General features: G+C 44.3%; 1 protein-coding gene across 4 annotated transcripts in view; it reads right to left on the bottom strand.

The window, feature by feature from the left end:
- The window catches only part of LOC122789663 (KH-type splicing regulatory protein), a 441,911-nt gene that overhangs the window by 404,887 nt on the left and 11,076 nt on the right, over positions 1-25,948 (bottom strand). For 3 of the 4 annotated variants that reach the window (XM_044057076.1, XM_044057077.1, XM_044057079.1), the window contains exons 2-5: positions 21,185-21,311; positions 18,656-18,730; positions 18,294-18,333; positions 3,048-3,097 (exon numbers count right to left, since the gene is read on the bottom strand). In XM_044057076.1, the coding sequence (XP_043913011.1) occupies positions 3,048-3,097; positions 18,294-18,333; positions 18,656-18,730; positions 21,185-21,311 (292 nt within the window). The remainder of the gene's footprint in view (positions 1-3,047; positions 3,098-18,293; positions 18,334-18,655; positions 18,731-21,184; positions 21,312-25,948) is intronic. The other variant, XM_044057078.1, reaches the window with a different exon arrangement.

The following is a 25,948-nucleotide window of genomic DNA, read 5'->3' as shown; positions in this document are numbered from 1 at the left end:
AAAGTTACTTAGCCAAGCAAGACCACATCCTAGCTACATGAGCGGCAAACGAGATCTGGGGTTATGGAGTAGTGCGACATGGGATACCAGGTTAGCCCAGCCAATTAGAGACTTTGTGCTAGAAAAATAAGTTGGCCGAGTCGGATCCGATGTTAGGCTCCGGACCCGCGAGTAAGAATGTAGGCGAGATTGGACCACATAACAGCAGGAATTTCCACTCAACATGCACAGATCATAACGGCTCCCAAATGGAAAAAAGTTCAAAATAAAATTACAGCACGAAACAACTTGCATAACTGTCACGTGTGCTCTGCTTAGCATACCCACAGAAGCCATGAACAACAAACACTCTACCACATCTGCCTTATCTAGTTTTCTGTACTCTTGCCACTCGTCTTACCTGTTTTCACCAGTCACTCATTGAAATAGCGATATATTAAATAGAATTTTAAAACTTCTCTAACCTGTATCCAAAAAAACATTCCACAAACTCCAACTGCAACAAAAAGTAAATGACTCCTTGGTTATGCACTCTTAGCAGACACCTAATGCATGAAAGACTGGGATTGGAAAGAATGGTTGAAATGGCTCTCCAAAACCTACAACTCTAATTGTGGTATTCATTTAATATACTCCCATCCACCACCACTCCTAATTCAACCCCAAATGCATTAAATAAGGATCCATGTATTGTCGTTACCACAAACATGGGTCAACACCATGAGATTCAGGTTCTGAATCAGTTTGTGGCACGACTGGACAGAATTATAGGTCCCCTTGTAACGGTTGACATTCATATGGCATATGATCGACATTTGAAATGTTGATCATAGGGAACCGGCATCACGCTAATGCAGAATGGAGAGATTTCCACACACTGTAGTGCAATCTCAGAGTTGGTATATTTAAGTTATGGCGGAACCCCCTGCTAGCAGCATTAAAGGTAAGTTTGTGTTTTACTTGTATGGTCGAGATTTCAAATGCCGATCATATGGTCTCGGCCATGACCCACACAGAGGCACGCACGCACAAGCGCACACACTTCTGCGTGGAGAAATGCGTGAATGGGCGTACCTTTGTTGAAGGTTGTGCGTCAGGGCTGGCAACTCTGCACGTAAAAATCTGCCAATCATTAGGGGACTGGAGTTCCGCTGTGGCGACCCCTAACCAGGAAAAGTATACACATATACACACACACAGGGAGCGTGGGAAGTTTGCCCATTAAACACTTTCCGCAATTTCATACAGTTTCTACCATATGCAGTTCAATGTTTTGATATTCCGAAACATGCATTCCTAAAACAGCTGTTAAACAGCTTTTTATAGAAATCAAGATTTTTCTGACATGCCATCTCCTTAGACAGCAACCATATGTTTCATCCTTTGATAGAAATATCCAAACTATTTGGGCAGTCAATTTAACCATTATAAACATGCGTATGTTAACAGTCACCCAGAACCAATACAAACTACTATTACTGGCAGCATACCTGTTGGTTGTTATCCCTGCGGACATTGCACTCATTGTAATAAAGTTTCCAAAACAAAAGAATTTACTAGTAGAAATTCTGCCACTGTATATGATATAAAATTTTTTGCTAATTGTAGCTCCGATTGGATAGTATATTTAGCCACATGTACATGTGGCGCATTTTACATTGGTCAAACTTCCAGACCATTAAGATTAAGGATCTCGGAGCACATCAGCAATATCAAAAAGGGCAGAATTCACAATGCTCTATACAAACATCACCAAACATTCCACAGCTAGTTTTTCTTTTCACTATTATTGATATTATTCATGGCAAACAAGTGAATAAAACAGGCTGGCATTCACTATTAAATTCTAAAGAGAAAAAATGGATTATTAAGTTAGGTGGCTTATTCCCGCCAGGTTTAAATGACAAGCTTTAGATCTATCCAATCATGTTTGTTTGCAGTGTATTTAACTTCAGTTTTGCAGTTGCTTGTTTAACACTGAGGAAGGCTGTGTCTAGTTTACCAGCCGAAACCGGTTTGTGCATACTCTCTGCTTTAATTTTTACATGTTATTCTACTAATAAAAGCATTTTATTGGGTCATGTTCTGCTGGCTCCTGCTTTCTGTTTTGTTGGATTCCCTATTGAGCCGTGCAGTTGTTTCCGTGCATGTTTTTTCTTGATACCTTAGAAATATCCAAACCTTGCCATGTACCAAAACCCTATTCTCTTTCAGCAGATATCTCCCAGTCAACATCTACAACTAGCTACCAGTTCCAGAGGTTAGAACAGACCAGGTCACCACGGAATTCAATTTCATTGAGAAGGAATGAATCATCCTTCGCAGAGGATGATGCCAATTACTGCCATATTCTCCCCCGTCCAGCTTTTGGTGAAGTGCTCAAACTCCTTGAAGGTACTAAACCTCCACACAGGATGACTAATCCTGCCCATAGCAATACCACAAACCCTTGCGAACCTTGAAAGATACCATTTAAAGCCAGAGACAAAGGCAAACTAGTTTCCTCTGTATTCCCCTCTCTAAAGCCTCTGATCCCTGCTGGACAGGGAAAACCTTGTGGGAACATGGGCGAAATTCTTGGCTAGGCTTATAAGGGCCTGCAGGCCAACAGGTTCATAGCACCATGCTAGGCTAATTATCTATTCACTCAAATATCTTCAGTATGCCATCACTGCATACAAAAAGCCTTCATTTACAAGGTATGCAACTTCCTCCTAAAACCCAAAGTCAAAGGAACATATTTAAACTTCATTACTTGCCAATTGAACATGGTACACCAGCAAGCAGCACACAGCCTAACAGCAACCAAGGACTACATATTTTTGCCAAAGAATATCTTAGCATTTAACTAGCAAAGCTGACTTTAAACTTAAAAGCAGTCTAACCACATCACAGGCGCATCACTGAAAACATGAACTTGACAAGACACTGGAGCCATTTTAATCTGCATACTCTCGGCTCAATTCATGCCAAGGACAAGACGCATTTTGCAAGTTCAACAGACAAACTCCACGCTTTGTGGAAGACAGTGCACAAGTGGTACTTACTCATTCCCACCATTCCATCTGGTACTCTGTACTCTTCTGTCACGGTATTCCTGCACAAGAAAAAAGGCTCATTAATCACGGTTTAAAGACTGCCACTACTTACTTGCTACCTACGCATACACTGGCTGGGATGGAATGAAGCACTGCCCTTACAGATATGGATTCAGCATCGCTCATTACCTAACATTTTCAAATTGGAGTGGTGATGACAGCAATGGAAAGCATTTAAAAAGGCCAAAGAATGCACTAACCAATGTCAAGCCCCACCCCGCCGAGAACAGAAAGGATATACTTGGGTAAACTTCCAGTCTAAACCAGGGAGCCCTACAGCATATTACTTCATACCACAAGCAAGAAATCAAAACCAAAGTACGAGTCGCACTTCTGTCTGGTGCTACATTTAAAAACATAATCAAATTGTTGGGCGGGTGGGGGTAGACTTTCTAAACCCAGAATGCTATGTTAAGTACACTATACTTACTAGCTGCAGGCAGACAGATGTCCATCTTCAGACCTACTTCAAGCATCCCTACAGTGAAGACGGATTTCTTCTTGGCTTTACAACATGGGTAGAATACTCAGCCCTTAAAAAGCCACCATTTTCTATTTTTTTGTGGGGGAGAAAGAAGCCACTAGAGTCCCATAATCAAAATGGAGACGAACCAGTCGAGACAGCTTCTCCAGACCACAACACTGCTATACAGACATCTGATATAGCACGGTTATCTTGTATGAAGTCCAGTAAGCAGCATTACTGCGAAAATAAAAGTTATGTACCTACCATAACGTTCCATGTTAGTTGTCTTCTCTCGCCTTCTTTCTTGCTTGATGGGTTCGGAGCCGATCCCTTGGCTCCGACTCTGCACTTGCTAAGCTCGAGAGTCACTTACCAGCTCGAGGCAGCCCCATATCCCATGATGCAAGGCGGTAAGTACCCAGATCTCGTTTGATGACAAAGGGCAATAGCACCAAGCATAAAATACTTCCCAAAGGAAGAAAGAAAACTTACAGATGGAAGAAGGACCAGGTCTGAATGGTCTTCAGCATAACAGTTTCTTATACAAGGTCTGTCCAGGCCAGGGGGAAGGAGGGAGGGTCGCAAGAAAGAAGGCGAGAGAAGACAACATGGAACGTTATGGTAGGTACATAACTTCTTAATGTTAAGTTGTCAATCTCGCCTTCATTCTTGCTTGATGGGACCGCGTCCCTAGCACCTCTATCCTGGGTGGCTCAATGGAACAAACTCTTGAGGACTGTAGAGCCAAAACTGGCTCTGTCCCTGGAGGCCAAGTCCAATTTGTAATGGGAAACAAAAGTGTGAGGAGTGGCCCAAGTGGCCGCTGCACAAATAGTGTCTAAAGGAAGTCTAGCTTGAAAGGCTGTAGAAGTAGCTAAGCTCCTAGTTGAATGTGCTTTAGGTTTTGAGCACAGCTGTTTTCCCGAGCAGATAAATTTCCGAGATGACCGAAGAAAGCCATCTGGACAAGGTCACTTTAGAAACAGGAAGGCCTTTTTATTATCCGATAGGAAACAAAAAGTTGATCAGATTTTCTAAATTTTTTTGTTCTGTCCAAATAATATCTAAGTTGACGGTGGACATCAAGATAATGTAGCTTTTGTTCAGCTCTGTCTGAATAGTTTGGGAAAAATACAGGGAGATCAATGGATTGATTCAAATTGTTCTTTGAAGCGACCTTAGGCAAAAAGGTTGGGTTAGTTCTCAAAGATACTCTGTCTTTGTGAAAAACCAAATAGGGGGGTCGAACAGATAGAGCATGAAATTCAGACACCCTCCTGGCCGATGTAATAGCCACTAGGAATAAAGTTTTCCAAGAAAGAAATTTCAGGGAACAAGAAACAGCTGGCTCGAAGGGGGGAAGAATCAAGGATGTCAGCACTAAATTTAGATCCCACTGAGGAGGAGGATTCCTGATTGGAGGCTTTAGTAGGAAAATTCCTTTCAAGAAGGCCCTGCAGAGCCTATGGGACATAATATTATGATCTGCTATCCCGACATGAAAATTGGAAATAGCAGCCAATTGAACTCTGACTGTGGAAGAAGAGGAGCCTGCATGAAAAATCTCTGCTAAGAAGTCCAGGACTGCCTGAACAGGGGCAGTAAAAGGATCAATATTTTGGGCCTTAGCCCAATAAGAGAAACGTTTCCATTTGCTTGTGTAAATCCTCCTGGTAGAGGATTTTAGCGAAGCTACTATGATGTCTCTAACTGGGTTAGAGATCAAAGGAAGCCTGGCTAAGGAAGGAAGTGGAGCAACCATGCTGTGAGGTTGAGAGAAGGGATAGACCGGTGCAGCTGACCAGATTGGTGAATCAGAAGATCTGGCACTGGGTCCAGATGCCATGGCTGCACCAAAAGGTGATGATGGAGGAACGGGAACCAAACTTGTCGAGGCCAGTAAGGGGCAATGAGAATCAATTTGGCTCTCAAAACGGTAGCTTTCTGGATAACCTGAGGGATCAGAGGAAATGGAGGGAAGGCATAAAGAAGTCCCTGGGGCCAATCCTGGGTCAGAGCGTCTCTGGGGGGATGGCCTGATAGAGGGAAGAGGCCGAAGAAGTCTGGACATTTGCTGTTTTGGGGAGTAGCAAAAAGATCGCAACATGGACGACCCCATTCCAGAAAAATCTCTTCCGCTATAGATTGCTTGAGAGACCACTCGTGAGGCATGAGAATAGCTCTGCTCAATCTGTCCGCTACAATGTTGGTTTTCCCAGGGATATGCGTTGCTACCAGAAACCGATGAGAGGAGATCGCCCATTGCCATAGTCTGAGCGCTTCGACACAAGGGGTAGGACTTAGTTCCGCCCTGTTTGTTGATATACCAAACTACAGACATGTTGTCTGTGTGGACTGCAATTGTCCCTACGGGAAGAAAGTCGTTGAGGGCTTGCAACGTTAAAAGCACTGCTCTCATCTCCAGGACATTTATGTGCAGATGGTACTCGAACAGCTGCCACGTCCCATGAACCATCCTGCCCTGATAATGACCCCCCCCCACCCGATCAGGGAGGCATCCGTGGTGACAGTGGCTATCGGGGATGGGGGTACAAAGTACCTGCCTTGGTGAACCTGAGGAGATGTGATCCACCAAGCAAGATGATCTTTGCAAGTCTGTGTCACCAGAATCTGTGGTGACGCATTGGAAGTTGTTGGTATGACCACTGTGTGAACAGCATCCACTGAAGAAGGCGCATGTAGAATCGAGCCAGGGGAAGAAGAGTAATGGCCGCAGCCATGAGGCCTAATACCTTTAGAACCATTCTGGCCTGTACTTTCTTGTTGGCCAGAATGATCCTGACATGACTCAATGTCTGAAACTCTTTGATCTGTAAGGGTAGCTGACATCCGAACAGTGTTTAAGTTTGCGCCTATGAAGGTAATAGACTGGCAGGGCGATAAGGATGACTTTTCGAAGTTGATCGAGATGCCCAAATGAGAACAAAGATTTATTGTGTAATCCCTGGCTTGTATAAGCGGATGCCTGGTGGTGGCTGACAGGAGCCAGTCGTCGAGATACGGAAACACCTGGAATCCTTGACGTCTCAGGTGAGCCGTGACCACTGCCATGCATTTGGTGAACACTCTGGGGGCTGTAGTGAGACCAAAGGGCAGGGCTCTGAACTGGAAATGACTGGACCCCAGCCGAAAGCGGAGAAATCTCCTGGAGCGTCTGTGAATTTTGATGTGATAGTACGCATCCTGAAGATCTATTGAGCACATCCAGTTGTCCTTCTGTAAGAAGGGCAGAATTGACTGAAGAGTGACCATTCGGAATCTTGTCTTCCTCACAGACTTGTTGAGCCTGCTGAGATCCAATATTGGTCTCCAGTCTCCCGTCTTTTGGGGACCAAAAAGAACCTGGAGTAGATTCCGGGCTCTGAATGGTCTGTTGTAACTGGCTGAATGGCTCTTTTTTGCAGTAGTTTTATAACTTCTAACTCTGCAATTTCCCTTAGACCGGGTGGTACATCTGGAAGGGAATTTGAGGGGAAAGGACTTTCCTCGAAAGGAATTATGTAACCCTTGGATATGATCGACTGTACCCATCTGTCTTGAGTGAGGGAATGCCAGGCTTCAGGGTACAGTGATAATCTTCCCCCGACTGCCTCCAAGGAGGGACAGCCGGGCAACATCTCAGGGATGCTGAAAAGGCTTGTCAGAGAGAGGCTCTCTGTTTCCCTGGTTTCTTGGACCCCCTCTGCCTCTAGAGCGGCGTCTGTTGTTGTTACCCCCTCTGCCTCTAGGGGTAAACTGACCACGTGAATCCGGCGTGACTCCTTGGGATTTACGGAACCACATTTTTCCACCTTTCTGTCCTTTGGGATAAGGTCTAGAAGGTGGAAAACGGACTCCTACAGCAGAAAGAGTCTTGCCGTCCTGCTCACACCTGGTCAAAGTTTCCTTCACCTGAGGGCCAAACAAAGCTGACCCATCAAAGGGAGAATTTGTGAAGGACGCCTTGAAGGGATCTGCAAAGTCACATAGCCGCATCCAGGCTTGGCGCCTAAGAGCCACACCTGTACCTGCGGCTCTACTGCTCCATCAGCAGCATATGATATTAGCCGCATGGAGGAGTTTGCAATGGAATTAAGGGTTCCTAGCTGCGAAGCAATCTTTTCTTGAGCTCCTGCAGCTGTAGGATCCTGTACTACTTCACCCAGCTCCTTAAGGATATCCCTCTGGAGTCTGGTGAAGTGACATAGGTAATTCAGCGAACGCATAGCAAAGGTCGCTGAGGAAAACATCCGCTTACCGTACCTATCCATGGTCCTAGAGTCCTTATTAGGAGGATGGACGGGTACGGAAGGTTCCTTCTTGGTGGCAGCAGCCACCACCATGGCATCAGCGGGGACACCCTTAGTGAGGAATTGCTTGTCACACGGGGCAGTGATAAATTTTGAAGGCCTCCTAGGGACTGGCTCTACAGAGTCAGGAGCTGCCCACGCCTTTCGGGCAATAACCTGCATAAGGGGGTCGAAAGGCGGAGACACCCAGGAGGTGGAGGGCCAAGATCCAAACGCCTCTAGGTATACTGACTCATCCTCAGAGGGATTGTTGGTGGGCCCCTCTGTTTAAGGAGTTCTAGGATGTCTGAGAAGGAGACATCCTCAGAGGGGGATCTAGGGGATCCCTCTGACTCATCAAAGTCAGTATCTGAAGTGACAGACTCGGGGGAGTCTACATGCTTCCTCTTACAAGTCCTCTTCCTAGGAGGATCTCCCGAAACATCAGGAGAATCCTCGGAAGAGGGGGAAATTCCCAATGGGGAAACCTGAGGCGGAGGATCTCTGGGTCCTGTAGCAAGAGAAGTGGCAGAGATGTCAACAGGCACTATAGAGGGAGGAGCTACGGGAACAGACTGCTGACTGATACCAGTGGCCAGCACACTCATCACCTCGAATGCTCCCCTCCCAGGCAGGTCCGAGAGAACCCGTTCCGAAGAACTAGGAACCCCAGGGACCACCGAAAGGGAAGTCTCCGAGGCAGATGTCGGAGCCGAGCTCACCAAGGCCGAGGCTCCAAGGGGAAGAGCGGGTTCGGACAAGGGTCCAATGCCACTCACCCCCTCGGAGGAGACCATGGAAGCCCGACCACCAAATCCCTCTAAGGAAGGTCTCGAAGAGGAGATAAGAGTAGAGGCTGAAGGAACAGAAGGGGGTATCTGTCCTCCAGCCGTAGCAGTAACCATTCCCGAAGACTCCAACTCCAAGCTCTGGGGTAGAGTTGAAGGAGGAACTATAACGGGGTGTGGACCACAGTCGTCTGTTGAGACGGACTATGTAACATTTGGGCCAGTGCCTGTGACTTAAGTAATCTGCTGACCACTCTCTCTAAGTCATGGTCTGAAAGTCTGGATGACCTTGAAGATCGGCTCCGATGGCTCCGTTCCGAAAGGAGAGGTGAAGCCGGAGCCGAAAGTATCGGCTCCAAGGAAGGAGACCTCGACCTCTTCCTGGAATGAGCCATCGGAACCGATGAAACTATAGACCCTGTCGGAGCCGAGGACTTATCAGAGCCGACAGGAAGCCTCGATGCATCGGCTCCAGCCGGAGCCGATACAGCCACAAAAGTAACGGTGTTGGAACCGATCGGAGCCGACACCGAAGTGGTCGATGCAGAATCGGCACCGATAGCCATCGGTGCCGAAGGCTTAGTTAAGCCAGAATCGGCTCCAGCCGGAGCCGATCGACTCAGAACGAGTCGGAGCCGAGGCCGCAGGCTTAGACACAGAAGCCTGGGCCTTGGAAGATTTGGCTGATTTAGATGGAGCCGACTTAGCCGGAGAGCCCTCCGGCTTAAGAAGGCCCCTAAGTATCAGTTTGTTTCTTCTTTCCTGCAGGACTCTCTGGCTGAAGGAATGACATATAGCACATGAGTCCTGCAGGTGAAGAGGCCCCAGGCAAGAAGTGTGACCGTCTGTCAGAGACATCTTCTGACAGCACGAGTCACACTTCTTAAAGCCTGAGACCCTCTCCTTTGACATGGTGTTTCACAACACACACACACCAGTCAAAGAATTAAATTAAATTAAATAAAATACCAAAAAGGTATTACTAGAAAAACTCACACACACACCCTAACAGGGGAGGGATGGGATGGGTAAAGTTTGACTAAAAAAATTAGTAGAGACAGGGAATTTTCTGTCAGAAAATCTTTATAATTAACTTAAAACTAAAAATTAAAGGGTTTTTAGCAAAAAGGGGCTAAAATATCAAAGTAGTGAATCACTTACCAGGAGCTGGTAAAAGGAGGACCTCATAAGCGAAGCGGCAAACGAGATCTGGGTACTTACCGCCTTGCATCATGGGATATGGGGCTGCCTCGAGCTGGTAAAAGTGACTCTCGAGCTTAGCAAGTGCCGAGTCGGAGCCGAGGGATCGGCTCCGAACCCATCAAGCAAGAATGAAGGCGAGATTGACAACTTAACATCTGACCTGCATCTCAACGCATTTCAGAAGACTAAATTGTCCCTAGCAAATTAAAAGTCTCAATTAGCACAAACTGGAAGGCTAGGGTGGTGCTTTAATGCTTGCAAGAAACCGCAGCAGTAAAACTGTTCTTGCAGAAGCAGAGACGGCAGATTACTCTGCCTTCTGCCAACATGCAATATCCAACTGATGTCAAAGCTCAACTCTGGCGAAAAGGGTAAGTTTACCATACAGCCAATTCCCATCAAGTAATACTCCAGCAATTATGTACCACTCCCCCCAAACTTACACATCTCTAATCAGCAAATCTAGACAATTTAAAGAACCTTCAATACAGCTGCACAACAGCCATCCTGTCACAAAACTACCACCATTCTGCTCAAATCTTTAATAGCCAACATTCAAAAAAATTCACAAGCCTTAGCCTATTCTCAATAGCTTCAATGAGAATCAGATGCAGGCATGCAGAAGTCATTCCTCCACTCAGACATCTATTTTTGCTTTGGACTGCATCACTAGTAAAAGTAAGCCAACTTTCACAAGATCACAACTGTTCCCTTGAATCCAAGTTTTGGGACAGATACTCACAATCTAAACAAATAGTTTGGGGTTGTACCCACAAAAGGGCAGAAATGGTGAAAACAACTTCTTCAAAGAACTCTGGGACAAACTGGAATGGGATGCACAGCATGTAAAAACCCTGAAGGTAGATAACCTAGTATAAACCTAAAAGTAAAACCAAATACTGCACTACTTTCATTACACTGTTACATGCTTCTACTTCAAAATAGGCTTCAGAAACTCAACCTCTCAGCTTGAAGGTTTGCTGAAAGTTCATGTGCAAATACATCAGCTTGAAATACTGAATGCAAACTGAAGAACGGCTTGTAAACAAGACCTAAGAAAATCAATAAGGGTGCATGTGCCGAAATGAAAGAGAACCTCTACAAGTGTGCGCCAAAGCAATGTCAGTCCTATACAAATACAAAGCAGGTTGCCACCCACAGAAAGGCAAACCAACTCTTGGAAACTCCACCATGGCTAGTAACAACAAAAGCAACAGCCAGAAAATACTTCAGATGCACCACTAAGGAAACTTGGTTAAAGCTGCCAGTTGTAAACAAAAAGGGACAGAATGTGCTGTTTCAATACTTGTGTAACCACAAACCCGGTGAAACCCTAGCAGAAAGGAAAGCCTCCTTTAGCCTGTTCATAGGCCTTACTGACTTGCACCACCACCAGTGCCGAATAGTAAAATGGTACCTTATGCAACCAACAATTAACTTTCAATCCACAAAGAATCCTCAGCCCTAGTCATGATACTGACCAAATATTTGCCCCAATGTAAATTTGAAGCCGGTTTCCCCAGCCGCCATCAGCAACTACTCAACCACCATACACATACAGCACAATACAAGTCTACCCCCTTCTGCACTACAGGCATCCATTACTTGGGTGCTGGTTGTCATGCTGGGCACATCTGGCCTAATTTCAAAGGGAATATCTTCAATGACCCAAATACTGTACTCTTCCCTTAACAGACCTAACACAAGGCTCCTTCTGAACTACAAAGCCAAGCATAATCACAATTTGGCAGCTTAGCGTTACTGCTACTCTAAGAGTAGCAGAGGGTTACGGACTTCTTGCTGTGTCAAGACCCACATCCCATCTCTGCCACACAGGTGGTGCCTCCAAGTAAAACTCTAGAACCCAATAATCACCATTCTCCCTTCAATCAGTAAACACCTGGAACCACAGATCTGCATCTTACGCTTATTTCTGTAGCCACAAACAGGGATTCTGCAACCATCATGTTTAGCTACACCCCCCCCGTCAATACTTCAACAGTGAGAGAAAGATAGTCACCGAATACAACTCTCCACTGAAACACTGCAAAACACAGTGAACAAGTTGGCAGCAACACCAACACTATCCCTACCAGACATTGGCCAAACAGACCTACATACGTTGCAGCTAAAGTAACCCAACACCAACAATTTCTCAGTAACTAAAGACCCATTAAGACTAAACTCCCAAACGGCTATGTAATGAATTACAGAATAAGGGCTACCTATAAACTTGACTGAGCCAACCAGTTTTTGTCAAGGATAGATCCTGCCCACATAACCTGGTAGACAAAGCCGATGGATTAAGAAAGGTGGTACAGTATATACCTAGACCTCACCCCATCCCACACTAGTACACTCCAGGTAATCCCTATACTGCTCACTGCAAATAAAACTGCCTCAAAGCAAGCCTAGGATAGGCAGCTTTACCTCCAAGACTGATCACTATTGGTGACTGCCAGGTTTCAGTCCTAGGACCTCTCCTCTTTAGAACAGTTAAGGGTTTAATCGCAGACAATTTCCAGGTTAATAAACGTGTGTCCTCTCGAGAGTTTTGACAGCACCAAGATCCTCAAAGGGCCTCTCTCAAATGGCTTAGTCAACTGTGGACCAACTGGTCCTTTGGCAAGCAGTCTCATGGTCAATGTTAGACACATCCCTGAAAATGTAGCTGGTAGTTAGGAACCAGGGAGTGGTGTAAACAAACTATTCACTACTGCAGCAAAACCTTCTCATTGCACAGCTTACAGTGAAGGGTATGGTGCCTAGGTCTAGTGGTGGGAGATCATTCCACTACAGTTATTACATACCAAATAATGACTTCAGTATGCAGCTGTCCACAAATGCTGAAGGCAGGCCTTAAACGTGATTGTCACTTTAAAAAAAGGTTACTGAAGGGCGCTGTACTTCATGTAGTGAAGCTCAGACCCTACCCTCCTGGATCTAGAACACATGCAGAAGTAGAAAACGGCACTGACACCTTTTAAGGTATCCAACTACTGCAACAAAACCAAGATGCTAGAGTGCTGCATGACCTGGATTACTTGAACAAAGGCTACCAGAGGTGGACAGGGCACCCATGCATGCAGACCAACTGAAATACCACTTTCAGCAACACACCCATAAACTCCAGCAACAAAAAAGCTAGTTTAACTACAAGATCAGACTTATCAGTATCCTATAAAAATTCACAGGAAACAAGCCACCCCATACTTGTATAAAGCAAACCGCATGAAGCAGGGAGAAAAGGTTGGTATAATGGGAAAGGAAAGACTGTCAAATGTAACTTAACCAAACGACAACAGCAATTAATAGTGAGAGAAAGCTGGATGCTGCAGCATTAGACCAGGTGCTCCGATTCAGACCAGAATGAATCTGGTATATACCAGTGTGATATCTGCATTCAAGACCGTTCTCTAGTCTGCTCAAGAGAAACGTTACAACATGTATTACACTGAGCCAATTCTGGTAGTTTTTCACTAACTCGGATTAGCAAGCCATGTTCTTGGAAATGCTCAGACAGCTTTCACAAAGAATGGGTAGAAGATGTAGACAGATGGTCTTTACTTACAAAAGCTGAAAAATTGGGCTTGGTCTAAAACCCTGTTAACTGCTCACTAATAATGAAAGAGGGGGAAAAAATTCAAAACTGAGAAAGGTGGAATCCAAGGATTGGGACCAAAAGCAACAGCAAGGAATCTAAAGGTCAAAGCTTCCTTGTGAATTCATGACAGCACTGCTCCTGTGGACCATTTAGTAACGTAATGCAAACGGCAGCAACACAGACCTGGGAACTGAGAGACAAGGGACAGAACTAAAGATTGAGAAAGTTTAACAATGATGCCGAGGTGACTACGCAGTTCATACCAGATCTGTGGGAAGTTGGCAGAAAAACTCAGCCTGCTTCTGTTCCAGACAGTGCAAATTAAGTACAGATGGTGGGTTGTCAAAGCAAGAGTGAAGTCTTTGAAGCAAACTACAACTCAACTGTGAAAGGAAAAAAGCAAGCAGTTCAGGGGGCAAATACCTTCCAAACAGAAACCATGACTGTGGCAAGAGACAAGTAAACCTATACTGGTAGACAAATTCAGCTCCACCCTCAACCTCCTCTAAGGAAAATTATTCCCCCTACCATCACCACTGAGATTGAGGGAAACAACCAGACGCACTTACCTAGCATTCCAGTCCACTCCCATGAACCTAGGTGAAGTTAGACAAAAGCTGAGTCATGGGCGTTAAACTTCTGTTGACTACTCAAAGCATGAAAGGCAGACCAAAGAGCATAGGATCACAGGAGCTTACTAATCTACTGGCCCTGAGGGCCTTACAAGCCCAGCCAAGAACTTGGCCCATATTCTGACAATTCAGCACCAGATGTCCCTGCCCAACAGGGACACGTGGAAGCCCACTGGTGTATTTTCTGTTCCCCATCCAGTTATACAGGTTGCGCTTAAAAAGGGGTTAATGAGGTACTCTGACGTGGACAGAATATATTCCACAGAAAGGGAAGTTTCTGGGATACAGGGAAGTAAAACAAACTAACCCAGCACCATTCATCTTTATCACAAGATCATTTAGAGACTATCCACCCCCAGAAGCACATGAACTGACAAAACTAACTTGGGGAGGGGGCCACGACAAATCAAAATTACTCCTGCCTAGTATGATATTCCACTGGGAAGAACACACACCAGTAGTTTTTCTTTGGGAAGACCAACCTTGCAATCTGCCGAAAAACAACTGTCAAATCCCATCCAACGCTGTACTCTTCAAAGTGATCTCATGTTTTTTGAAAAGGAAGTGGTTTGCCAACTACAACCAATATTAAACTGTACAGGAGCAGCACACTGCAAATACTTACAGGAGCTGTAAAAAAAGCGACTAACAGGACTACCAACTCGGTGAAAAAGGACTGCGCTTTGGTAACAAGGTAAACCCATTGAGGAGGGACAATGTTCACAATGCACAACTTGTATAAAAGTCAATCACTTTATCCATGTACATTTCAAGAAATGCCAAAGTACTAGCGGTAAATTAACAAATTTAAGCATTGACCTTTAACCCAATAAACAATTTTTATTATAAAAAAGTGCTGAAAACATTTAAAATGTACCAGTTTCAAGTTAGTCAACACAGTTGCAGGAAGTTTAACGCCTAGGCTTCACACAGTATGGCTAACCTAGCCTATCAAGGCCACAGCTCGAGTCAGCAGCCTAGAGTGGGCTGCACTGTATTTCGAAAACAATTTTAAATGAGCTTGCTTCCTACAAAGTGGTTGTGTAGGAGGCCTGTGCCCCCTCGACTCCACCATACCTCAAAAAATTGAAGTCCATGGCTAGACCATGGCGGGTAGAACAAAAGTCTGTCAACAAGTGGACCCAATATAACAGACTGCACAACCTTTGGCTTGAGAACAGTACATCAATGAAGTTAACAATTCATGGAGACCTGTGAAACCCCTAGGGGATCTGCAGGTAGAATAGACTAGAATAAAGCATCTCCTACACCTAAAATGTAGGATCCAAGCTTTAACAGAAAAGATAACAGCATAGAAGAATGCAATTTTAACGGTTCAAAACATCTCCCCTTACTGAACTGCAATAGATATTACCATTGAAGGCCAATAAAAATGTAAACATGCAACCCCTTTTGGACCTAAACACAAACATGGAAATCCTGCTCCAGGTATGCAGCAATGTAACGTCCCCTGCCCCAATTTACATGGATTTTCTTTCCTTATACAAAATTATAAATAGGAGAAGAGCATTTTTTCAGGCAAGGGGTACACCTAAACAAGCCCTCATGATATCCACAGCTACATCTAATACTTTATCCTCCAACAAGATCTACAGGACTGGTATCTTAACAGCTGCTGCTCTCAAAAAGGTCTTTTACTTAGAATAAATGCCTTTTGTTCTGAGCAGGTATATCAACATCAAACAGATAAAGGTTTTTCAAGACTCTAGTTTTACCTTTTTTGTTCCAGTTCTTGGAACAGGGAAATGACCCTCCTGATCAAAGACCATACCTGTAGAAATAGGAAGAAATCTTTTTTATTCAAAACATTGCCAGAATATGGTGGCCCTTAAACCATATTTAAATCCTAATCATGGCAACAGATACTGCTGAGAAAACAAGACAAGCAGCGTCAGAGCCAAATTTTAACACATTAAACTGTGCATTTTCCTCAATCTTGGAGTACTGAATGATTTCGTCCTGACATGTAATCTTAAATTAGCAGTTGATTTCGTCCTGACATGTAATCTTAAATTAGCAGTTGAAACGGAAGCATACATTTTACCAAAAACTGCCTTAAGATACATTAAGTCACTTTTGAAAGAAACAAAACATATCAAGCATCAATTGATTCAGTAGAAGCGAAGTTGAATTGGGGGGGGGAAACGCCTACATTCTAAACAGTTTTCTTAAAAATGGAAGAACAGTGTCAAGTCATCTACATTCAGAAGCAGCACAAGCAAAACAATGCCATTAACTGCAAGCCACCCTCCCCAATATTGGAGCCCCTCTTCCTCACCATTATTAAATTCAGAGCCGCCACAACATGCTGCAGGGGGTGTTCCACTGGTCATTTCTCACATCTAACATTACTTGTTTTAACAAACTTTCAATTTACTTCTGCATTCAGTGAAACACAGACTTCTGGAATTGCAGTCCTTAACACACAAACTAGCTTTAAAGTAGCAAACATCTGTTTCCTCTTGAAATTTTAAACAACGTAAGCGCCATAAAACACCAATCTTTTTTTCCAAATAAACTGTATTACTTGAAAATTCTATACATTTCGGATAAGGCAGAGATACCATTCACAATTCTTGAATTTTTTTTTTTTGGATAAATAGAAACCAGTCGAAAACTTGAGGTGAACATCTAAGTTTCTCATACAATCTTAAGAATGCCTGAAATCATATTCAAGATTTATTCTTGGTGCCCAGCATGTGACCCCTCAATTGCTGTAGAAGCCAGTCCTTCAGGTCAGCTGTAAAAACTGGTCTGCTGCCTACTACACCACACTGCTAAGACAAGCTGGTCATTACAGCCAACAGCAGATTTAACAAGTGTGACCGAGGCCTGGCAATTTGCTTCTATTTCTTAGCTTACTAACTCAGGATGGTGGTGTCTGTTCACTGGGTCACTACAAGTCAGACTCAAAGCACTGCCTGGGTACCAAATTAGTGATACCCAAATGTGTTCAAAGAGCCTTGCCTTTTTGTTCTGCAGTAGCAAGTCTGGAAACCTAGTATGTCAACTTAAATAGAGTAAACATGATTTCTTCTGGGCACAAACCTTTTTGTTCTGCAGTAGCAAGTCTGGAAACCTAGTATGTCAACTTAAATCGAGTAAACATGATTTCTTCTGGGCACAAACCATCCGGATCCCGAAAAGTTACATGGTATGGCTGTCTTTATAATTTCATATACCTTCACACTTTGTGCAACAAATCTACTGCAGCCTTCTGACATTTACCAACTTTACTCCAAGATGATCCTCAATTAAAACCAGCCCAACAAGGAGCAAGAGAAGCTGTGAGAATCCCTCAGAGATGACCCAGCAGGAAGAAAACAATGACAAAGCCAACGAGTGGAAAAAGTGCACTTTAAAACGTTTGAAAATCCAGAGTGTAAACCCAACGCAACAAAAATTAAGGGAACTGTCACGAGCCAGTAGAGACGTTATATGCAAGGCAAAATGTAAACAGGGCATTAGGAAACGCTCCCATTTGTGACACCTAACTGGACAATCCCAAGTATATACATCACAAAAACACAAGGCCTGCCACACACCATTTCCAAGTAAAGACATTAAGGGAGGCTACAAAGGGCACTAGATGCAAGAGAACCACCTACCATTTCCATGGCGGCAGAAGAGGGAGCAGGGAAAATGACTGCCAGGTTACCTGGAATACACTGCTCTGTAGTCTCACCGTGCACAGTGATCAACAGGACAAATCAAACTAGCAAAACGTCAAACACGACTCCACCAAAATAAATTTAACATGGTGCATGCGTATGCTCTATACACCACATTCACACCAACTTTCATAATACACTTATGCACTATATGGACACACACACACACACACACGTATTATATATAATCTCTATCACGCACAGAAAATCATATGGCATAGACAATGTCGCCCCCACACTGTAAATGATGCAGTCAATTTCATCAGCATTAGGCACACCCTCAGAAACGTGCATTAACCCAATCTTCGACAAACGTGCACAGCTTGCACTAAGAAAACCTAGACTTCAAACATGAGTTATCCATGCAATATACAAATAAGTGAGGACAGCAGAGTATACTTCCACCCCAAGGCACTTCTCTGTCAACTTGAATTTTCTTCCGTGGGGGTGTGTGTGTGTAACCTAAAAAAAATGCCCGGGAAGACTCTTCTCAAAACAGAAGTGAGCAAAAATAAACTTACCTCTGTTGAAGGACTGGGGCAAGCTGTTGCCCTGAATTAGCTGCAAAAAGGAAAAAAAACGATGTAATGAACTCAAACATTAAAACATACAATTTATGGCAGAGTCTCATTAGTTTACAGCAAAAAGAGTCGGCATTAAATTCTAACTATTCTCTGCAACACAAAACTGACACATTACACTAAAATGCTAAACAGGAAATATAATGCCCATAATGGGCTGCACACCTACAAAACTACCACAAGACACATACTGAACAGCAGCATTTAGAGTCCGTGAACCATTAACCATTATGCACTTTAATAGCCACATGGGTTAATATAAAAACATTGTTGTCAAAGGTTAAAAACGGGGCATCACTTACGGTCTGCCTGTGGTGCCATCTTTTTACTCTCAGGCTGATCTGTTGAGAGATGAAACAAGCGCCTGTCAACATAACCTGCAAAAATGAGCGCAAATCAAATGCATTGGAAACAAAGCCCTAAATACACCACGGTCAATATATATGTTAGAATGGTAAATTGAGCGCCCTGGCTCACTACATGGGTGAAAGGGACTAAGCCTCACAGTAAGCCCTGGGGGATTCAGTGTAGAGGCACCTCCTGGGCAGCACACAGCAAAGCTCAAAAAGCCACTGCAGGGTGATCCAAGTGGGTGGTCTGCCCTGCTCCAACACAACTTTTAGATCGAAGCAGACGGGTAGACGGATCATACCTGGTGCTGCATGGACAGGGGAAATAAAAAAAAAAAACACAGCATTGCTGAAACCTTTAAAAGAAAGCAGGTCACCCTTCCTACAATTTTTCTGAAAACCAGCACTTGTCAAACAGAGGCAATGCATGCACCCAGAAGACTAAGCAAATAGGTGCCAATTGAAATAATTTGCCATGTTAATACCAACTACACATCTCCTAGTCAAGTGCAGTTCACACAACTCTGCTTCATACCTGCTACAGAGTACGCATACCCAATCCATATATTCAAATGCAAACACTGTTCTCAACCCTTAAACGGAAAGACTACTCAGGAAAGGTTACTCTGCGCGCTTACATTTTACTATGAAAGTAGGTGAAAACACAGTCCCCTTTACAAGACACTAGAAAAACTATTAAACATTACACAGTACAGAACAAGCACACTTTCAAAATCTATGACTACAATTTGAGGTATTAAACTATTTCTTATTAAGGGAGAATTAAGATTATACCCTCGACTGGAATTTGGGACCGTAAAACACACTGATGTACTCTGGAATTTACCCAAGAAGCCTCAATGACAAAAATTTCCTGCTTTGAATCAACAGCCCTATTAAACAAATTCTGCTTGCAAAATGTAATTTCTAAGTGTGGAATAAATAAACCAGGAAGGAATTTGATATTGGCAAGAGGATATCTACATATGGCAGTGTTCCAAGGATGCGAACACCTGGTGATACCCATCATAAGAGGCACTCCAAAGGCAACCTCACTCTATGAGCAAGTCCAGCCACATTAAAACTTTTGCAATACCAAATACTTAGGAGAAAAAAAGCCACTGCAAACTTAAGCCAAGAGCAACACTATTTAAAATTACTTCCCGCTCCCCTAACCCCTTATCTCACTGAATTTATTCCTAGAAGATTTTGAAGCCAGCACCCCATCCTCCTGTTTGAACCAGCTGTTCCATATCTGGGCGGTTACCTAAAGCAGTCACATGGTTGTATTACTTAAGTACATCTTACAAACCAGCAGCACCTTTCCTGACACCAGTCTTATCTTGAACATTGGACCCCACAACTCTCTACACCACAAGTTGCCCCCTGCCACTGTTGCTAAAATGGAGGGCTGCAAAACTCATTACACCACCTACTTCAACCAGAATAAAACCCTGGTTATCAGACCCAGTTACAAGAATTGTGAATTTGCAAGCCCCCCCCCCCCACACACACAAAACTCAACCTACCTCTGACCTGGGGTCAACCAGCATTTGATGCACTACTCAGAGGCAAGAGGGAATTATCTCCCACTTAGAAGAATTCAACACAGGTTTTCATGTGCATACTCGTCTAGTCACTGTTCTCCTTTCCTTGCAGATTCAGTCTAAATACTGAAATACCCACTTGATGCAAAAAAAAAAAAAAAGGAACATGTACTAGAAAAGCAGACAAACTTGGAAAAGGGAAGCAAAAAGGTTTCCCTTCACACCACTGTGCAGCACAGTCCAAACACTGACTCTGTAGGGGACAGAACGGTGTGCAGGTACTCCTGTTAATACCATTCCAAGACACTAGTCTTCAGCAGTCATCACCAATCACCACAGCGCAGTTACAACTAGGCAGAGGAGTGTCCGTGAACATGGCAAGAGTCCTCATCACACCCAATCTTAATAATCTTTCAACTACTAAAGATAGTTGCCAACAATTTTCTGTCCAGTAAAATTTGTACATCATGCTCAACACAAAGCAGTCTTGCACAAAGATAAAATGGTGCCACAGCATCTTCTAGACTACAAAACCTACCTGATCCAGTTTCCCACCCATAGTTCCTCACATAAAACTGAATCATTCACCATTCCTTCTGACTTGGGGAAAGGCTTTCCGTTTTATCCTACACCACGCAACTTAATTTCCCTTCCTACAGGACTGCATTCACCTTAGAAGACATCTGAAAAATCAAAAGCACTGTCCGTGTCACTTAAGCACAAAACAGTTCAATTAGTTGATTCCATTGGTACAAATTAACAGAACCATCCCCTATGGAGCAGTCTGCTTGTGTGAATTTTACATTGTGCCTGCACTAAAGCTTTGCCACTTTTGTGGAACTCATCCATCCTGTGCCTTTTTTGGTTGCTCTAACCCTTTGCATCAACTTCAGATCTGTGTAAATTTCATCCCTAGTTAACCATAGGTGCTCACCTCCATCTTCTAGCTGTCTCTTCTGCCCAGCGAAAGCATACTCTGGAGGAGTAGTGTTATTCATGGGCGGTGGTGGTGGTGGTTGTTGTTGCTGTGCTGCAGCATCCCCTCCAATTTTGGCTGCAATCTACAAACAAAAGAAATGCTGGTTAGAGCAAACAAGAATGAAGCCGGGTTTAGTGCAGAACCCTCTGACAAGGCAGTAAACTTACCACAGCAGTAGGTGTCCTAACAGAACCATGTACAGTAATCCTAGCTATATAGCACAGCCTGCCAACGATCAAATGTCAACTATAGTACAAAGTTGAGCTTACACTGATGTTCTGCCTCATTAGTACAGTACAACCCGTCAGCCCCCCATTTTCTTAATCAGGAAAGATCTTTTAATATCAGCCTGATGAGCTGAATCGAAAGAAAACATTTGAGATGCAATCATAGTAGACATTTACAATTACATTTCATGTTGGCGAATGGGAATAATTCTTTGGTTATATAGCATCTAAATATTTAAGATGGCAGTAGTGACTTCACTGAAAGTGAGAGTAATGACTTGGGTGAAGTAAAGAGAAAAGGTGGAATGAGCTATGTATATTTACATTAGGTTGTATTTAGAGTTAGTCAGGAGTTTAGTCATTCAGGATAGATTGGAGTGATTAGTAGACTAGGTGGGGAGAATGCAGTTGCATTTCCAATTACAGGAAAGGTAGTAATGTATAACATTCATCTGCAGGGATTTTTAGGAAGACTGGATTTAGGAATATTCCTCCCTTCTGTGGCAGGAGACAGGAAAGGCAAGGAAGGGCAAGTTAAGTTGGGGGGGGGGGTCACAGGACTCTTCAGCCAGACCCTCCACAGGCCAGACAGCCCCAAGGGATTGTCGCCAGGGGACTTACGAGCCCAGCAATGGCTCCTTGGCAGATTGTAAGGCGGCCCAGAGGAAATTGCGATAAAAATTGCGATAAATTGTGAAATGAAAAAGCTGTTATGGTGTGGTATGTTTGAATCAGAAGGGCCGGATATCGAAGTGCTGTCTGTTGTCCTGCAGGTTTAGGGGAATGCTATGAAAGAAATTAAAAGGACCCCTGACATTCCTGCCTTGCGCACATCTCAATAATTGGGCTTCTATTTGAGTAAATGGCAATAAACAAAATGGCTGCGGCCATTTAATCCATCTGAGCTCTCTTTATTGAGCATGCTTGTGGCAACCCTGACTTGTAAAGCATGCAACCTCGATACATTTGTCAATGGTGCCAGGGAATGAATGTTTTGAGCTGGTTTTTGGATATGGCTCAGTAATATCTGCTCAAGCAACAGAGACCTCCAAAACGGAAACACAAGCAACCTCCACACCCAACACAACCCAAAATGACACAGCCCACAGACTCAGTGTGCCAATAAACCACAGCCCATAAGGCAAACCAAAGTACCCAACACACTAGTCAAAGGTAACTATATTCAGGCACACTGATGTCCACACTCTCCAGGCTAAACAAGAAGGTTACTGTCAGCTGCCTGTCAGGTGCCAGGATCCACCACATAACCCACGCACTCGGGTCACTCCACAAATACAAATATGACTGTCAATTGCCCATGCTGGTGTGAAGGACCCAAGACATTCAGCCCTGGACTACATGGAGACATGGAAGAGTTCTCTGATCAACTACCCCATCATTAACCGTGAAAACTATGTACCATCTTCTTCGCTCAACGCTTTCTGGAATTCATAAATTCCAATGCCCTAGATATTTGCATCCTGCCCCCCACACCCATTAAATTAAACCATGGTAAAAATTTTCTCCAAAGCCAACTTCATGAGACCCATGCAGATAACAATAGAGTTACAATTGCTGAATCCTACACAAATGCACTCTATAAGCACTTACGCGAGTGCATGGAATGTGCTATGCCAAACAGAGCCAAGATCGCTATCCTACAAAAAAGGAATACAATATGGTGGACCCCTGCCATAAACGCTAAAACAGAAAAACTGTTGCAAAAAAGGGACTGAGATCCCTTAGAAGATCCCCCAAAGCTAACTACGAAAACAAAATCGCCACAGAGTCTAAGGGCAACCACAAAGAATTCGATAGCTACGTCAAGAATCTCAATGGCAACACCCAGATCTGCTCCAAGTTACAGCACAACGGCTCGAAAATTACAGAACCAACTGATATTACCAACATCCTGGCAGATCAGATACCAGGCTGCGTTTTACATGAACTTCAGAACGTACCCAAGCACCATGTTCATGTCAGGCTTTGTGCCCACCGAATGGTGCACAGCAAGAGTTATCCCACCACTGATCCTGGGAAATATTGCCCTATTAGCCTGACACGTCTGGTCTGCAAGACCATGGAACACAAGACATTGGTAACCTCCAAACTCTTGACCCCATCCAGTTAACGTTTGTGAAAGGCAGATCATGCCTTCTGGACTTGACTTCTTTGAGGCAGTCACCAAAGCTGTAGACGAGGGTAAGGTGGTCCACGCGGCCTATTTATTGCCCTCGGCAAGGCTTGACACCATCCCCCATTCTGGAGTTATAGCTAAACTCAAACTAGGTATAAAATCCTACGTCACAAGATGGGTTGCCAACTGGCTCCCTGACAGAACCCACACTGCAAAAGTTGGACTCCAAATCTGACTTGGAACCAGTGACAAGTGGTGTACCACAGGGTTCAAGTAGTACACGTACTAGGAACTCTCCTGTTTGGTCCCTACTTCTCTGAAATACAGGCGAACACAGGGGCCTCTGGCTAACGAAGTTTGCAGATGACTGCAAACTAGGAACCATAGTCAAGTCCCCAAATGATGTGGACATCCTACAGAAGGGCCTCATTGAGACAGATGCCTGGTGTCAGAAGCATGGCCTCAAGCTCAAAGCCAAAAAGTGCATAGTCATCCCCATATTTAGTGAGTCTGCAAACCTAACCTTGGGCGCAGAAGCAGTGCTACCTTTACTGCCTCTTCCCCCAAAACCAACAAGTTGCTCTCTCTTACCCACCAACAGCCAAGGACATAGCCAGCTCCTTGTCCACTTAAAAATGAGGCAAAACTAGACTGCTGTGATGGCAAAGGCTTTGAAAACTGTCAAGACGGTCATTTTAAGCGCAGTCCCCCCTCATCTTTATCACAAGGATAAAGCCCAATGACTGACTGCAGTCTTACCCAAAGCCACTTACCAATAAACTGGGCTCAAGAAAAATACCAGGTGGGCTCAAGAAAACAAATACCAGGTGCTCTGACCAGCTCCAAGCCCACATGGTCTTGTTGCATACAAGACAAAATCCCCAGTGTTCTACTAATGTACCAGCCTTCTTCATAGGTAGGTACTAGGCTATCTGCCCGAAGGCATTTATAAGCCTAGCCGGAATATTTTGGCTTTCGCCACCCCTTTAGATTAGTTCCCTATGCCTCTGTGCAGATGAGCCATTGAAGTGATCCCTGGGGTAAACTTTCCCCATCCACTCGTCAAGGTTTCTCTTGAAGATGGTTAGCGAGGAGCTTGCCTAAATTAGACTGGAATCTTTTTCCAGAGCATGGGAAGTCTCTGGGACAGAATCTATCCCTCCAGCACGTCCTACTTATTGTTGTGATGTTTAGATCCATGGAGCGTGTGGCTCAAGGGGATATGGTTTTCTTTAGGTGGAGCATGTCATCAATTCTGGCTTGGACATGGCCTTGTATGTCAGGCAGAGATCACCTCTGAGTAGGCGGTATGCAACAAAGTACAGCTGGAGTTTTCAGTTGAGCTGCATAGGGCACTTGCTTGAGGCCAGTGATCCTCTTGGTGAGGTACTTCTGTGGTCTTCCAGTTGCTGCAAGTGTCTTGTAAGGTACATCCCAAATGGGGCATTGTACACTATGATGGGTCTGATGAGTGATGCGTAGAGGGGCACAATGACCTCTTCCAATCTGGATACAAACCCTTTTGTGATTAGGTGGGGCACATACTACTTTGGCAATGTATGTAATTAAAGGAGAGGTTACTATCTACTTGGGTCCCCAGATCCCTTAAGTCTTCTGTTTTTTTCCAAAGGGGATGACTATGCACTTTTTGGCATTTAGCTTGGGGCCAGGGTTTTGACATCAGGTATCTGTCAGTGAGACCCCTTTGGAAGATGTCTGTGTCAGCCAGAGTCTCAATTATAACCCCTAGTTTGCAGTAGTCTGCGAACTTGATCAGCCATAGTCCTCCTGTGCTTGCCTGCACCTCGGAGAAGTATATGCTGAACAGGAGGGGTCCTAGAACTGAGCCTAGGGGAATGCCACTTGTAAACGGTTTAGAGTCAGACCTAGCTACCACAACTCTAACAGGTGGGTTCTGTCCATGAGCCAGTTGGCAACTCACCTCGTGACGTAGGGGTTTATGTGCAGGCTGGTGAGCTTGTCTATTACACCAGAGTGGGGAATGGTGTCGAAGGCCTTTGCGAGGTCTAGGTAGACTGAGTGGACCACCTTACCATCGTCTATAGCCTTGGCAACTGTCTCAAAAAGTCCACCAGGTTTAGGAGGCATGATCTGCCCTTAAAGCCAAACTGTGCAGGGTCCAGTGTTTGTAGGTTACCAATGTCTCTTAAGATACATGAGCTCCCATAGCTTTGCGGACCAAGCTAGTCAGGCTTATAGGGCAACAGTTCCCAGGGTCCATTGTGGCTCCACCTTTGCGGAGCAGAATAACCATTACTGTGCACCACTCTGTGGTCACAGCCTGTGGAGAGGCTGAGTTTAAACAGTGCGTTTAGGTGAGGGATTAGTTCATCT

Source organism: Protopterus annectens, chromosome 15.part0 (genome assembly GCF_019279795.1).
Source record: "Protopterus annectens isolate FY-2018-M chromosome 15.part0, PAN1.0, whole genome shotgun sequence".
Classification (NCBI taxonomy): Eukaryota; Metazoa; Chordata; order Ceratodontiformes; family Protopteridae; genus Protopterus; species Protopterus annectens.
The sequence above is the reverse complement of the archived record's forward strand: the minus strand, read 5'-3'. Positions and strand labels throughout refer to the sequence as shown.